The sequence below is a fragment of the Rhineura floridana genome, chromosome 16 (genome assembly GCF_030035675.1).
Source record: "Rhineura floridana isolate rRhiFlo1 chromosome 16, rRhiFlo1.hap2, whole genome shotgun sequence".
In the NCBI taxonomy this organism is placed as follows: Eukaryota; Metazoa; Chordata; class Lepidosauria; order Squamata; family Rhineuridae; genus Rhineura; species Rhineura floridana.
Window position 1 is genome coordinate 29,620,989 of NC_084495.1, and position 16,316 is coordinate 29,637,304.

At 43.2% G+C, this 16,316-nt stretch overlaps 1 protein-coding gene across 1 annotated transcript in view; it reads left to right on the plus strand.

Annotated features, from left to right (window-relative positions):
- The window catches only part of NRK (Nik related kinase), a 131,560-nt gene that overhangs the window by 42,321 nt on the left and 72,923 nt on the right, over positions 1-16,316 (plus strand). Inside the window, exons 6-12 of the mRNA XM_061598987.1 lie at positions 3,153-3,243; positions 4,250-4,380; positions 5,853-5,907; positions 7,585-7,663; positions 9,699-9,874; positions 13,042-13,114; positions 14,857-15,064. Of these exons, the coding sequence (XP_061454971.1) occupies positions 3,153-3,243; positions 4,250-4,380; positions 5,853-5,907; positions 7,585-7,663; positions 9,699-9,874; positions 13,042-13,114; positions 14,857-15,064 (813 nt within the window). The remainder of the gene's footprint in view (positions 1-3,152; positions 3,244-4,249; positions 4,381-5,852; positions 5,908-7,584; positions 7,664-9,698; positions 9,875-13,041; positions 13,115-14,856; positions 15,065-16,316) is intronic.

Below are 16,316 nucleotides of genomic sequence, written 5' to 3' on the forward strand. Positions count from 1 at the left end.
CCCGGATGGCATCCACCCGAGAGTTCTCAAAGAACTCAAAGGTGAAATTGCTGATCTGCTAACTAAAATATGTAACTTGTCCCTCGGGTCCTCCTCCGTGCCTGAGGACTGGAAAGTGGCAAATGTAACACCAATCTTCAAAAAGGGATCCAGAGGGGATCCCGGAAATTACAGGCCAGTTAGCTTAACTTCTGTCCCTGGAAAACTGGTAGAAAGTATTATTAAAGCTAGATTAACCAAGCACATAGAAGAACAAGCCTTGCTGAAGCAGAGCCAGCATGGCTTCTGCAAGGGAAAGTCCTGTCTCAGTAACCTATTAGAATTCTTTGAGAGTGTCAACAAGCATATAGATAGAGGTGATCCAGTGGACATAGTGTACTTAGACTTTCAAAAAGCGCTTGACAAGGTACCTCACCAAAGGCTTCTGAGGAAGCTTAGCAGTCATGGAATAAGAGGAGAGGTCCTCTTGTGGACAAGGAATTGGTTAAGAAGCAGAAAGCAGAGAGTAGGAATAAACGGACAGTTCTCCCAATGGAGGGCTGTAGAAAGTGGAGTCCCTCAAGGATCGGTATTGGGACCTGTACTTTTCAACTTGTTCATTAATGACCTAGAATTAGGAGTGAGCAGTGAAGTGGCCAAGTTTGCTGACGACACTAAATTGTTCAGGGTTGTTAAAACAAAAAGGGATTGCGAAGAGCTCCAAAAAGACCTCTCCAAACTGAGTGAATGGGCGGAAAAATGGCAAATGCAATTCAATATAAACAAGTGTAAAATTATTCATATTGGAGCAAAAAATCTGAATTTCACATATACGCTCATGGGGTCTGAACTGGCGGTGACCGACCAGGAGAGAGACCTCGGGGTTGTAGTGGACAGCACGATGAAAATGTCGACCCAGTGTGCGGCAGCTGTGAAAAAGGCAAATTCCATGCTAGCAATAATTAGGAAAGGTATTGAAAATAAAACAGCCGATATCATAATGCCGTTGTATAAATCTATGGTGCGGCCGCATTTGGAATACTGTGTACAGTTCTGGTCGCCTCATCTCAAAAAGGATATTATAGAGTTGGAAAAGGTTCAGAAGAGGGCAACCAGAATGATCAAGGGGATGGAGCGACTCCCTTACGAGGAAAGGTTGCAGCATTTGGGGCTTTTTAGTTTAGAGAAAAGGCGGGTCAGAGGAGACATGATAGAAGTGTATAAAATTATGCATGGCATTGAGAAAGTGGATAGAGAAAAGTTCTTCTCCCTCTCTCATAATACTAGAACTCGTGGACATTTAAAGAAGCTGAATGTTGGAAGATTCAGGACAGACAAAAGAAGTACTTCTTTACTCAGCGCATAGTTAAACTATGGAATTTGCTCCCACAAGATGCAGTAATGGCCACCAGCTTGGATGGCTTTAAAAGAAGATTAGACAAATTCATGGAGGACAGGGCTATCAATGGCTACTAGCCATGATGGCTGTGCTCTGCCACCCTAGTCAGAGGCAGCATGCTTCTGAAAACCAGTTGCCGGAAGCCTCAGGAGGGGAGAGTGTTCTTGCACTCGGGTCCTGCTTGCGGGCTTCCCCCGGGCACCTGGTTGGCCACTGTGAGAACAGGATGCTGGACTAGATGGGCCACTGGCCTGATCCAGCAGGCTCTTCTTATGTTCTTATGACTAGATGGAACTAGGCCTGATCCAGTAGCAGGGCTTATTTTATTCATTTATTACATATATAATAATAATAATAATAAAATTTTATTTCTAGGCCGCCTATCTGGCCGCACTAGCGGCCACTCTAGGCAGCGTACAGTCAAGTAAAATACAGCATATAAAATACACATATAAACCAAAAATCTAATATAAAATTAAACTAAAACCACCCACAGCTATAGCAGATAAAATTAGGCTACCCCAGGGGTCTTCTAGGCCTGCCTGAATAGCCAGGTTTTCAAGGCTTGGCGAAAACTTGGCAGGGAGGGGGCATGGTGAAGATCATAAGGCAGAGAGTTCCAGAGGGTGGGGGCCACAATTGAAAATTCCCTCTCTCTGGTCCGCACCAGCCTAGCTGTTTTAACTGGTGGGACCAAGAGAAGGTCTTGAGTGGCTGATCTCGTCAGGCGGCATATTTGTTGATGCTGGAGGCGCTCCTTTAGATAAACTGGGCCGAGACCGTATAGGGCTTTAAAGGTTAATACCAACACCTTGAATTGGGCCCGGTAAACAACTAGTAACCAGTGTAGATCTTCTAACGCCGGAGTGATGTGATCACGGCGACGGCTGTTCTTAATCAGACGCGGCGCCGCGTTCTGTACCAGCTGTAATTTCCGGACCGTTTTCAAGGGTAACCCAACGTAGAGTGCATTACAGTAGTCTAAGCGAGAGGAGACCAGGGCATGCACCACCCGTGGGAGCAGATGGACAGGAAGGTAGGGTCGCAGCCTCTGTATTAGATGTAATTGATACCAAGCTGCCCGGCTCACTGCCAAGACCTGAGCCTCCATGGACAGCTGGGAGTCAAGGATGACCCCGAGGCTGCGGACCTGGTCCTTCAGGGGCAATTTTACCCCATTTAGCACCAGGTCTATATCTCCCAACCTTCTCCTGTCTCCTACGAGCAGCACCTCCCTCCAGGGAGCTCAAGGTGGTGTACAAACTTGGTTCTCCATCTCCTAATTTTATCCTCACAACAACCCTGTGATGGAGAGTTAGGTTGAGAGGCAGTGACTGGCCCAAGGTCACCCAGGGAACTAAATGGCTGAGTAGGGATTTGAACCCTGGTCTCCCAGGTCCCAGTCCAACGCTCTAACCACTATACCACACTGGCTCTTAGGTCCTTAAGATTAGCCTGTCAAGACAGCACACGATGTCAAAAACCATCACACCAGCCAGGGAAGTCACCATACAGTCAACCTGCCCATCACAGGCCCATATCAATACATTCCTTATTTACCAGGACTTCCCACCCACAATCCACCCCAGAAGGGTATACTTAGTGAGTGAGTGAGTGAGTGAGTGAGTGAGTGAGTGAGTGAGTGAGTGAGTGAATGAATGAATGAGATAGTGGGAGATATCCTTTCTTCACCCAAGATACGAGTCCTAATGTCTAGTTTGAATAGAAGCAGAAAAGGGCAAGGAAGCTCAAACAGTGTGATTTCTTCTTCCAGGGATTAGCACACTTACATGTTCATCACGTTATCCACCGAGATATTAAAGGGCAGAATGTGCTCCTAACAGAAAACGCTGAAGTGAAACTAGGTATGTGATCCTTGTGACGGAGACTATTATGTGCCACTGAATCCATCCTCTTGTTGCAACAACGCACAACAAACAGCCCAAAGAGAGAGATGCTTATTTCTGTGAACTTCATTGCAAACTGACCTGATCCACAGCTCCTGGATTGATGTGTGGCTCAGAATGTAATTATCTGTCAGCTTTTCCACTTCTCTGAATTTCGTGGTACAGTTCTCATAAAAAAGTACCAAACATGCATGCATTTAGAAATGCATGACTGACATAAAACACATATATAAAAATAGATTTTGTGTGAAAATAAAATATGATATGACTACACATTTCAATATGAATTTTCATATGGAATATCCATTAGAAATGTGGAGTTTTATTAGAAGCTATATTCAGTGTTGTGGGTCCAAGCCTATGGAACTCCCTCCCAACTGAGTTTGGACAGCCTCCCCCCCCCCTCTAAACTTCAGGCATATGACAAAGATTTTCTTATTCCAGTTGGCATTTTAGGGTAGCGTTCGGGTTTCTGTTTGGTTTTATGATGCATTTTTATTCTCTGTATGGCTTATTTTTCTGCACACCACTTAGAACTCTAGTGATTCAGAGGTGTATAAGTGCTATACATCAATAAAATAAATAATAAATAAGCACTTAAATTAAGAAAATCATTAACAATTTTAAAAATATATTGCTGCCTGATTCGCTAGGAGCATGTTTTTAATCAATCCGAAGGCTTTAATCAATTAATGTAAATGTTTCATCAACTAAACATTTTTTTATTATTATCGATCAGCATCACCTCAAACACAATGCTTTTGATTGGAGTCGCTTCATGCATTCAGCTGCACGCCATCAAGTGTCAAGTAAACGGCCAACAAAAGTCAAGTGACGTGGCTGCATGTGTGAACCACCCCCCCCTTTTCCCTGTGGTTCTGCTCTGCTTTTTTGCAACCTGACGTGTGGCCACACGCACCCCCTCACTTGCTTCATTGCTTTCTGCCTGCGTGGCTTTTTGCAGTGGATTTTGGAGTGAGTGCTCAACTAGACAGGACGATTGGCAGGAGAAACACATTCATCGGGACCCCCTACTGGATGGCGCCCGAGGTCATTGCTTGCGATGAAAACCCAGAGTCAACATATGACTACAGAGTAAGTCTTGTTGCTGCTGGCTGACCCCTTGCCCACCTCCTCTCCAAGCACTTGGCCAAAATACGCTTTGTTCTCCCTTTTTTCTTTCATCTGTGGAAACACAGGTGTTTGTTTTTTCCTTCTTCCCAAAATCAACCACTGTGATCAGCACCACAACAATCTTCCACTTCATAAATATTGTCTTCTTTTGTCTTCTGTATCCAACCCTCCTCTATCCCCCACCCCACCCCAACCCTCTTAGGCCCTTGCCATTTTATTTTACTGTATCCCTTGATATATCCCTTTCTACATCTAAAGGCGACTCCCTGTTTTTGACCTGATCATATTGCACCTTGACCGTTGTTACCTCCGTTGGTTTTCTCACTTGGTGCTAATTCCCCTTCCATCACTTTGCTCTCACTTAGCAGATCCACATTTAAAGCACAGCCAGCACACATTTAAAGCACATGACTTCCCCCAAAGAATTCTGGGAACTGTGGCTTTCCCTTCACAGAGCTACATAATCCCAACACCCTTAACAAACTACAATTCCCATGGTTCATTGGAGTTCTTTCTATGTGTATTGATTGTGCTTTAAAGACATTGTGTGGATCTGCCCTTATTAGAATCATGGCCAATGAGTAGCACAAACAGGTATATTGTTAATGTAGTAAAACTGAGCTTGGAGAGGAGAAAAAAGAAAAGACAAATCACTTGAAGTATAGAATTTTAAGATAAGTGTGGGGGGGAGGGGAGAGTTTCAGGGAGCGTGGAATGACAACTGAGAAGTGACACTGATAGCTGAGAGAGCGAAAAGGCTGAAGAGTAGGGGGGATAAGCTGGGTGGGAATGGGTTTAGGACATTAGTAGCTCTGAGCCCATTCACCCCAGACTTCAGTTAAAATCTGTTTTCATTGTTCCTCAAATAAATACTGTCTGGGGTTAATCCTGGGTAATTGGTGGCAAAATTGGTAGCAAAATCCTGGGTAATTGGTGACAGTTAAGGGGTTGAACACCTACCCCAATACCCACACAGAGAAATTTGGGGGGAGACATTTGATTTAGCTCATTTAAAGGCAATCCGATCTAATTCACACTTTCTGAAACAATACATAAACCAAAACATGGCCGTCTTTCAAACTTCTCTCTCTCTCTCTCTCTCTCTCTCTCTCTCAGATATTTGTGCATTATGATAAGGAAAACTGGCTTGAAAAAATGTGTATATTAGGCAAAATTGCATACAAAACTGTACATATGAAGAGAAATTCACACAAAAATGCTGATGAATTTTCAAGAGGACCTTTCTATATAAAAAAAAAAAGCAAGTGGAAGACTTAATTTAAGATTGGAAAAATGAGAAACTGAGAAAGTGAAATTGACATATTCTTCTGTTCCTACACAGTGGTAGGGATGCGTTCAACTCGTGGGGTGGCATAAGTGGTGCAGGGCTGCTTCTTGCTATTTTTGTTTATTCAGTGTCTGCTTTCCTTTAGAGTGACTTGTGGTCGCTGGGAATCACAGCTATTGAAATGGCTGAAGGAGCTCCCCGTAAGTTAACTAGCTGTGTCTTGCCTTTTGTTACATGTTCAGGAGCCATGGGAGAGAAATTTGAATAGGTTCACATTTCAAGCTGAATTTATCAAATTCACACTTTCCAAAACAATATGAGAACAGAAACACAGCCATCCTTCAAAATTTGCACTTATCTGAATTTTGCAATGCAGTTCTCCAGCTACTGTTTACAAATATATAGATATATATTAGGGGGAAATGTGTATAAAATGAATTTATTCATGAAAATAACATACAAATGCATTATATTAGGAGAAATTGCTTGCAAAAATACGTACATTAGTCAAAACTGCATACAAAAATGTGTTTAGTGGGCAAAAATGGCACTAAAGTGCTGAAGAATTTTCACAAGGAAGTCATAAATTGCTGCAGAAAAAGTGAGAATCAAACTTAAGATTAGAAGAATGAGCAGAGCTTGGAAAAGTTACGTTTTAAAACTACAACTCCCATTAGCCCCAGCCACTACATTGGGCTAATGGGAGTTGTAGTTCAAAAAAGTAACTTTTCCAAGCTCTGAGAATGAGAAACTGAGAAAATTGAAATGGACAGATCTTTCCATCCCTAATGTTCAGCCTTAATGTCAGTGCCCATGTTGAGTGTTGAACATTGGTTGAATATGTGTATTTCAAAGCATTCACAGCCTCCAGTCAACTGTCCTTGTGGTTTCTAAACTGAATAATAGCTTTGTTTGTAACTAAGAGTAAATATATACACACATATATAAATGGCCACACTATTGCCCAAAGCAAAGAATTCTTTGCTATTCAGTATATATTCATGCAACCAATTTCTACCCACCCCCTTTGAAGCCATTGTGTGATGGAAAACCAAAGGAACATGCCTGCTATGTCTTTTCCACAAATCCCCTTCTCCTACTCACCCCTCCTGCAGCTCTGAGGGCTATGGTTTTCTGTGTCAAATGAGAGGCAGAGAATCATACAAAATACAAGGCTGCAGCAACTGGAGAAAATCACAGAGCATGTGAATTAGCAGGGCATTTGGCTTTCCAGAGGAGGCAAGCATAGGAAGCACATAGCAAGAGGAAGGGCTGGTTCACTCATGCATGTTCATCAGTTGATGACTGTAACATCATGTGAAGATTTGCATGTATGAATGGGCTGACAGAGATCATGGACTACTGGTAGAACTTTGCATCATGTCACACAGTCAAAAATCCAAGCCTTCTCATTGGAGTCCATTTCTAATTCAGCTTCCTGCCATTCTGGCTGGTTCAGGCATTCAGGTTCTTCATGAAATGATAGAGCATGTTGCATGTTTGTTAACTCATGAAGAACTTGCAGTTGTGTGAAGGCATCACAGATAGAACATCATCGATAGAGCTTTTAGATTGCCTTGTACACAATAGTTTGGTGGAGACTTAGTCATACTCCTTAAGATAGACTCATTGAAATCAATGGAATTTGTTAGTCACGACTAACTTAAATATCACTGATGCTGTTCTAAGTATGATTAAGACTGGATCCAACCCAGTGCTTTTCAGTGAAGCCTGTTCACATGTTCACCTCCCAGCTATCAAGCACACTATGTAATCAAATGTTGAGAAATCAAATGGTTGCATGCATGTGTGAACCATGCTGAAAGTACCCATTTCAACAGCTTGTGTATGTGTGCTTTTTCTTTTTGTTCTTGCAGCCTTGTGTGACATGCATCCCATGAGGGCTCTGTTTCTCATTCCACGGAACCCTCCCCCCAAACTAAAATCCAGGAAATGGTAAGGCGCTTCTTTTAAAAAGCAATACCAACATGTTGATTTGGAGTACAGTTTGGATAGCTGTTTTCATTCAGACTATTGAAAGTTTTCTGTGTTGCCCAGATATTCAGTCAATTAATTATAAAGCATGTCTGTACAAGAATCAGTTTAATCTATACTGGGCTTTTGTCTATTGATGTAAAGGCCTCTGTGCAGATTCCTGTACAGACATACTTTATAATTGATTGATTGATTAATTAACCTACCCTTCCTCTTGAAAGGAACCCGAGGAAGCCAACAAGAAGTGACAAAACAATTAAAACATCCTTTAAACAAAGCTAACATCTTAAAAACAATTCCAATACAGATGCAGATTGGGATAAAGGCATCTACTTAAAAGGTTTGCATTCAAGCAATGCAAGGGAGTGACTATAGCTCACTGGTAGAGCACAAGAATACTTGATGTTTTGCGTGCAAGAGGTCCCACATCTCCTGATCAGGTAGCAGGTGAGGTGGAAGACACCAATCTGAGTCAGACAATACTGGGCAAGAGCATGGTTCACCTACCTGGTGCTCTCCAGATGTTGTTAAACTACAGCCTCCATTATCCCTGGCCTTTGGCTGTGCTGGCTAGGGCTGATGGGAGTTAGGAGTCCAAAACATCCAGAGGTCACTAAGCTAGGAAAGGCTGAGATAGAGGGGCAAATAGTCTGCTTTTGATTATCCCAGTAGGTGTTTGAGACATGGCTATCCTGTTTAACTGAGAAGCAGCAACTGGAGTTCCAGTGCTTTGACTTTAGTGCAGAGGAAGCCAACGTGGTGCCCTCCCAACGTTGTTGGACTACAGCTCCTATCATCCCCTGTCTGCGTGGCCAAAGGCTCAGGGATGATGGGTGTTGTAGTCCAACTAGGCTACAACCAAAAAGGATAGAAACTCAACCCAGACAACCTCTGAAAAACTCAATTGGGCTAGGTAATATATTTATTGTTGTTGTAGTCTATCAACATCTGCAGGGCACCACGTTAGCAATCCTTGCTTTAGTGTTCTGGGATATACTGGCTGGCTCAGTGCTCTTGAATGCTAAGATGTGTTTCTTCACCTAGTATTGCAATGTCTCATGCAGCATCGCTCCCATGCAATGCCAGCAGCTGTGCCCACTAACCCTTATTCAAATTGAATGCCCTAGAATTCAATCCCCATGCAGACTGGAATATATCCCCGTGCGGACTGTCCATTTTTCTTTTGGTGCCTCACTAAATTGGAAGTCCCTTCCCTGCAGACCTTAAAGCATGGGGTGTACGCACATTGTAAAGTGGTGGGAGAGTTTTGAACTGTGGACATTGGGACTTGGGCACTTACTCTCTGTTCCACTGTGGAAGCTTGCCAAAGGAGGTGATGTACAACAGTGTAAATAACAATATTAAAGTCACCATGCCAAAATAGAGAAAGAGGTTTAAGATAAAATGAAGTAACATAACCTACTGGAAGTAGACACCAGCAAAGGCCTGAGAACATCCATGTTTCTTTAATAGGCAGCGGAACATCTTTCATGTCAGAGGCAAGATGGTTCCATAATAAGGGCACCACCACAGAGAAGGCCATCCCTTTTGTTGCCAGCAGAGTTTCCAAAGACTGGCACACAGCCAAGAGGGCTGATCCTAACAATTATGCAGGGCATGAACAGGGAAGTGCCCCATTAGGTGTCCTGTTCTCAAATTGTTTCACGCTTGTCAAATGGTCAAAAGCAAGACCTTAAAATTGTCCCAATAGCTTTGTGGCTGCCAATGCAGCTTTTTTAGAAGCAGTGTAATATGTGCATGGTAAGAGATACCATAGAGTATAGCGTAGCTGTTGCATTTTGCATTAGCTGCAACATCTGGACAGCCTCAAGGGCTGCTCCATATAGAGTACATGGTAGTAATGCAGTCTTGTTGAGACATTCTACCAAACTGTTTGAGGAACGAGAGGGAATCTCGTTGAGGAACAAGAGAGAAATCCAGAGGGAAACAAAAAATGCAACCATTTGCCTCTGCTTTTTCATCTTTCTTTTTTTAGGTCAAAGAAATTTCTTAACTTTGTGGACAGCTGTTTGGTTAAAAATTATGTGCATCGCCCAGCAACGGAAACTCTGCTCAAGCATTCCTTTATCAGGGACATGCAGAATGAACGGCAAGTGCGCATCTTGCTGAAGGACCATCTAGATAGGACCAGGAAGAAGAAAGGAGAGAAAGGTAAGGTCTAAAATGCTGCCGGCATCATCCCTGTTAACCTTAGCAAATTTTTGCATGGAAGAAAAAGGACTGATAGGCACTTCACACATGATGCATTGACTAACTTGGGCTTGCCACTGAATGTGTACTCAGCAGGGACCCTTAGCCGATCCTGAATCCCTTTTGGCATTAGAGAAATATCTGCAAACGTATCACCTGCATTCAAATATTATGTTTTTAGGTGTATACCTGAAATTGTTTTAGTATGATTTATTATTTATTTATTTGTTTGATTGATTTATATCCAGTCCTTCCTCCCAGTAGGAGCCCAGGGCACCAAACAAAAGCACTAAAAACACTTTAGAACATCATAAAAACACTTTAAAACAAAACATCTTTAAAAACATTTTTTAAAATGCTTTAAAAACATATATTTTTTAAAAAGGGTTAAAAACATATTAAAAAGCAATTACAGCACAGACGCAGACTGGGATAAGGTCTCTACTTAAAAGGCTTGTTGAAAGAAGAAGGTCTTCAGTAGGCGCCAAAAAGATAACAGAGATGGCACCTGTCTAATATTCAAGGGGAGGGAATTCCAAAGGGTAGGTGCCACTGCACTCAAGGTCTGCTTCCTATGTTGTGCGGAACAGACCTCCTGATGAGGTGGTATCTTCAGAAGGGGCTGCTACGAGGTAACGGAGGCATGGCTTTTCTTCCCATTCTCCTGCATTGAAAGATTCTATGGATGTTTAAACATTGCAGTTTTGCAAATAGAACCTAAAGAAACTAGAAAGTGCCTTCCTTTCTTTAGAAGTGGTCTACAAAAGACAATAAAATTGTTGATAAAACAAAATTAGCATTTGTATATGTATAAGCGCAGTGGTTAGAGCATTAGACTAGGATCTGGAAGATTCCCACTCAGCCACAAACAACACTAGAAATTCTTTTAGACAACTCTCTCCTTCTGCCTGCCTACGCGCGCACACACACACACAGAGACACACAGACAACACTGTGGCCACTCTTTTCTTTCAAGCTACATCTGGTTAGATGCAAAACATCAAACACACACACACACACACACAGAGCGATCCATATGGGTCCCGCTTTTCCTTCCTCTCTCCCCCTCTCCAACAGTTAGCAAAAGACCCTTCAGGACCAAAGCATACCCTCCCGCACGCTACTCTGCTGTTTTTTTCCCTTGCTCCCCATGCAGCAACATATACCCACCCACCTACTCTGCACAATCAAATACTAAACTGAACTCGCATAGAATTTTTGCTGCTGCTTTCAAAGGCTGGCTGCAGAGAAATAATAATGTTTTCTGCTGCTTTAGCCTGTTGCTTGCAAAAGCGAGGGAATAACAATACAAACTCAGAGAGGAGCCAATACAAATTGCAAATGCATGCATCTGATTGATTCACATTGAAATGCATTGAGGAGGCTCTTCCTAGTCCTGTCCTAATGCTATACAGTGGTTTCCAGCCTTTACAAGTATGGGACCCACTTTGTAAGCTCAAAAAAATTCGTGACACCCCCCCCCGCTAATTGTAATTTTAGTCTGTTAATTGAAAAAATGGTGTATGGCAAAATCATATCTCCAAATATCCCTTTCCATTAAAAGCTCACTGCAGACAGGGAGGTGTTGCTTGCTTTTCTTAATGCAAAGATCCATCAAATTGGTACCCCCTCCCCCCCACAATTTGAAGATGTACAGTCCTATCTCCCAACACCAGCGGGTTACAGTGTTGGACTAAGAGCCAGATTCAAATCCCCACCCAGCCATGAAGCCCACTGGGTGACCTTGGACCAGACACAGTTTCTCAGCCTAACCTATCTCACAGGGTTGGTGTAAGGATAAAATGGAAAGGGGGGAACCATGTGCACCACCTTGAGCAACTTGGAGGAAAGGTGGGGTATAAATGCAATAATAATTAAATTAATTAATACATTTCTGCTGAAATACCAGGATCCCAGCCTTAGACAACCTGCTGAGCTTTTTCTTTAATAATAATCAAGAAGCAGCAATGTGTTAGTGATGGGGATGCTAGATTGTGCACTGCAGACAATAAGGTGCACTGATTGAGGAGGGGGGTTAGTGTTTTTAGGCCTTGGGATGATCATCAGAACTGAAGACTTAGTTAGCGTGCATTCTGACCCTTGAGGAATGAAAACGGAGCAGAAGACAGATCAATACACACACGCACACACACAAACACACCTGGCCCTCCTGCAAGCATCTGCAGGAGTGCGTGCATTTGGGCACATGGGAGGTGGAAAGCCCTTTGCTGCAGCATCTTGGAGAGAGAGATTGGGTGGGCGGAGTGTAGGTGGAAGGAAGGAGGGATGCTGGCACACACACCTAGTCTCAGAAATGGAGGGTGATCAAGTCCTGTGCTCACTGCTTCTTGGCTCTGTCTGGGCTGAAGGCAAAATCTGGGCAGCCTCGCAAATAAGAATATTTTTTTAAAGGAGGTGGCAATGAAGCAGGAGCCAAGAAAGGCAGTCAGGCCGGCTGCCAGGAAGGAAGGAGGAAACAGCCTTTCCTTTCAGACTTGCTTCTTTTTGCTTCATGAAAAGCCTTCTACTCTCGTTCTGAGCAAGGGTGTCATCAGCAGTGGCAGTGCGAGGAGACAGGAGTCGGCAATAGTCATCCCTTCTTCCTGGTAGCTCCACCCTCAGCCTCCTTTGGCATCTGCCACATGTTTTATAGGCAGACACCTGCCCTTGGCATACCTGAAACTCTGCTGCTTCAGCAAAAGTGTCCCCCTCTTGTTTGGTGTAAGGGGGAGATGTTGTCTGCAACAGCAGTGGGGAGCAGACAGCATCCATGAAGGGAAGACCTTTTTAAAATAAATAAATAAATCATTTCTTTACCATTTGCGGGGGGCCCAGATTACTTCGTGGCCCCCCTGAGGATCACGGCCGGTTGGGAACCACTGGTTTAAGCAATTAAGCATTTACAAGATTTCATCATTGTTACAGATCACTAAAATAAATAATTAAGTAAAATTGCACCCAAAGTAAAAACAACAAGCAAACAAGTGAAATGAATGTTGGAAGTTCACATCTTTAAAATCTTTGACAGTTTACAGCATCTGTTGAGATATATGTGGAGAAAGAATTTAACACTTGGAGCAATCACATTTCTTACCTGGATTTGGGTTTTCTTTTTTTTTTTTTTTTAGATGAAACAGAATACGAATACAGTGGAAGTGAGGAAGAAGGCGATGAGCTGAATGAAGATGAAGGAGAACCAAGGTTACATTTTGTATTTGCAGATAAAATCAGAGTAGTTGTGCCATCTTTCACCCAGGAGAGATTATCAGGCCAAAGCCACAGGATCATATTTGTCCTAAGCGCAGTGCTTTTTTGGGTAAAAAATGAGGTGCCAGTACTCATGCCTTGATAAAAATGCTGTGTGTGCCAGCACAAAATGGTTGCCAATGGCAACCAAAAAAAAAGGTGCCAGTACTCTGTACCAGTGAGTCCTATCACAAAAAAGCCATGCCTAAGCATTTCCCTGTCTTTAGATTCAGAAATGACTTGGGCAGCCCTCTGAAATTCCACCAGGCACTAGTGGCTGGTGCCCTTTGGGAGAGGCAGGGCAGAAGACAAAAAGCCCAACAGTAGGTGGAGCCAGAGCCAATGAGATGTGGAGCCAGCTCTTTCTAGTTTTGTCCCTATCCACTTCCCAGAGGTCACAGATTTAGAGGACGACCCTTTGCTACTCCCTTTTTTGGTTTATTCCTTTCCGGTCCCCCTTCCCCTTTTGATTCTCCTCTCCCTGGCTTTTTCCCTCAAGATCACTTTTTTTGCCAGGGCGGGCAACCAGCAAGTTTCCTGTGGGTCTGCTATGACCTTTGGGGAAACAGCTGAAGAGGCCTACATAGCGTCATCTGTGCAAGTTGTGTCCGCACCTGGGACGCTGGAGGAAATAAGCAGCCATAGAAGGTGGGGGAATTGAGTAACGCGGGCCACATGAAGGAAGAAAAATATTAGGCCCTTTTTGAGATGAGATGCTACAAATTTCAAGTGCCACAAACCATATGCGTGTGTATAGATATGTCATTTGTATCACACTCTTCAGGGCCGGCGCTGGCGTGTTTGGCGCCCCCCTGCAAATTATAAATTGGCGCCCTTACCTTTTATAATTTTTTGTGTCCATTTTTCAATTTAAATGTTAGTAATTTATTATTAATTTTTTCAGGTGTTTTAAAAAAAGTTTCCGGGCTTAGGGGCGCCTCTGACGCCCCTCAAGCGTTGTGCCCTCCTGCCATGCTTACCTTGCTTACTGTGTTATGCCGGCCCTGACTCTTCAGGCAAAAAGGCTCTCGGAATGGCTTACATACAGCTGATTAAAACAAAGACAGGCTCTGCCTGCAGGCTTACAATCTAAAAAATACAACACAAAAGGAAATAGGGAAGAGGGGGAAAAAAGAAAACTCTCATACAAGCAAATAGTAATTCTCATAATGACCAGCCGGCATAGAAACAGTTCAAAGTGTAGGAAGTGCCCTGATGGAGCTGGTCTTCTGGACATTTTACTACAACTGCTGAAATTTGAGGGAAACCAGCTAAACGGTGAAGCATCTGCCTAATCCTTTGCTTCCCTCCATCGCCACAATCTAACTGGGCTTCCATGCAAATTCAAAAATATATCTGAATCCTCTTTTGTTCCCTTTCTGTGTTTGCCATTGAATATAAAGTATGAACAGATGGTAAAATTTGTTTTGGAAAGGCAACAGTGAAGTAAAATCTCCAGTGAACAAACAGATAATCAGCTTTAGCCTGGATTCTGAAGTGTTGTTAAAACAGAGGCATTGTAAATATCAAGTAGGGCTGTGGGGGGGGGGGAGAGTCTGTGGAGATTTTTTTTTCTGGAACATTCTACTACCGTAAGCTAGGACAGCAAGCCGTTCCCCAGTGACGCTTTGTGTTTGCTGTGTAGCCTTAATACTATGGTTAGTCAAACAGATATTTCCTTTTTTAACAAATTTAAGCTCCATTGTTAATCTCCCCGGTGAATCCACCCTCCGCCGTGAATTCCTGAGGCTTCAGCAAGAGAACAAAAGCCGTTCCGATCCTCAGCGACAGCAGCAGATCCAGCAGCAGCAGCTGAAAGATCAGGAAAAGTACAAAAAGCAGCTCTCGGAAGAGAGGCAAAAACGAATTGTGGAACAAAAGCTGCAGATGAAGAAGTTGGAGGATGTACGATTTGGACTCAGATTTGTTTTTCTGTATTACAAACATCAAATCAGTAAGGAAGCCATGTTTCTATGGCCTCCATCTGCATTGTACATTTAAAGCAGTCTCATAGTACTTTAAACAGCCATGGCTTTCCCCAAAGAATCCTGGAAACTGTAGTTTGTAAAGAGTGCTGAGAATTGTTAGGGAGCGCTCTGTTTCCTTTACTGAGCTAAAATCCCCAAAGTGGCTTAACAGTCTGTCCCTCTTCCCAGGGAACTGTGGGAATTGTAGTTCTCAGCACCCCTAGCAAATTGCCGTTCTCAGGTGACAAGGGGTGTTAGTCGGTGCTGATCCTACTCAGGCCCGCTGAAGGCAACGGATTTAAGCATAACCATGAGGAAAGACATAGACAAAAAAGACAGTTCCCTGACCCCAAGGAGTTTACAGTCTAAAATCTAATGTGGGGAGGCAACAGAGTGTGGGAACAAACAGACAGATGCAGGGTGGCAAATCTGTGGTCCTTTAGATGTTGTTAGATTCCAGCTCCAATCAGACCCAGCCAGATTGGCCAATGATCAAGCATGATGGGAGTTGTGCTCCAGCAACATCTGGAGGGCCACAGGTTCTCCACTCCTGGAAACAAGAAATGCTGATGCAAATGCTGAGATTAAGGAATTAAAGTATTCACAAAAGAGGAAGGATTTGTGGGAAAAGGCAGAGAAGTGGCATTATGCCTGTGATTTAAAGGGTACTTTTAGGCAGGGAGGGGGCAAGGGATCAATGGTGGAGTCATTTAAGGGAGCCAGAGACTCGGGGGGGGGTCTTAGGAGCTGCAGGGCTGGAGGAAGACAGATTCATATAGTACTTTCAATATGCAGAGTGCTTCAGAGTATTGCAATCTTTGCTGTTCCTGTTTCTACAACAACCTTGTGAGGTAGCACAGGAGTAAACTCATATCTTTATTAATGTTATTGTTAGCATTCGCACATTTTGATGGGTGACGCTGAGCAAGTTTGGATGATCATAGTTCAGCTTAATAAGCCGAGAAATTAACAAGTCTTGTAACCACAAATGCATCCCCTTTTCTCCTTCCCTTATGGTGGGAACGAACAACCCAGGATCTATTTCATCTGAACTGGGAAACTGGTTAATAGGTGTGGAACAAGACAGGATATGAAGCCAGCTTCAAACTGTGACTTTCCGGCGTTTTCTAAAGCTGTTAACCATGGTTTGCTGGTTCAGGCGAACAGGAAACTGTGGTTAATGGAAGACT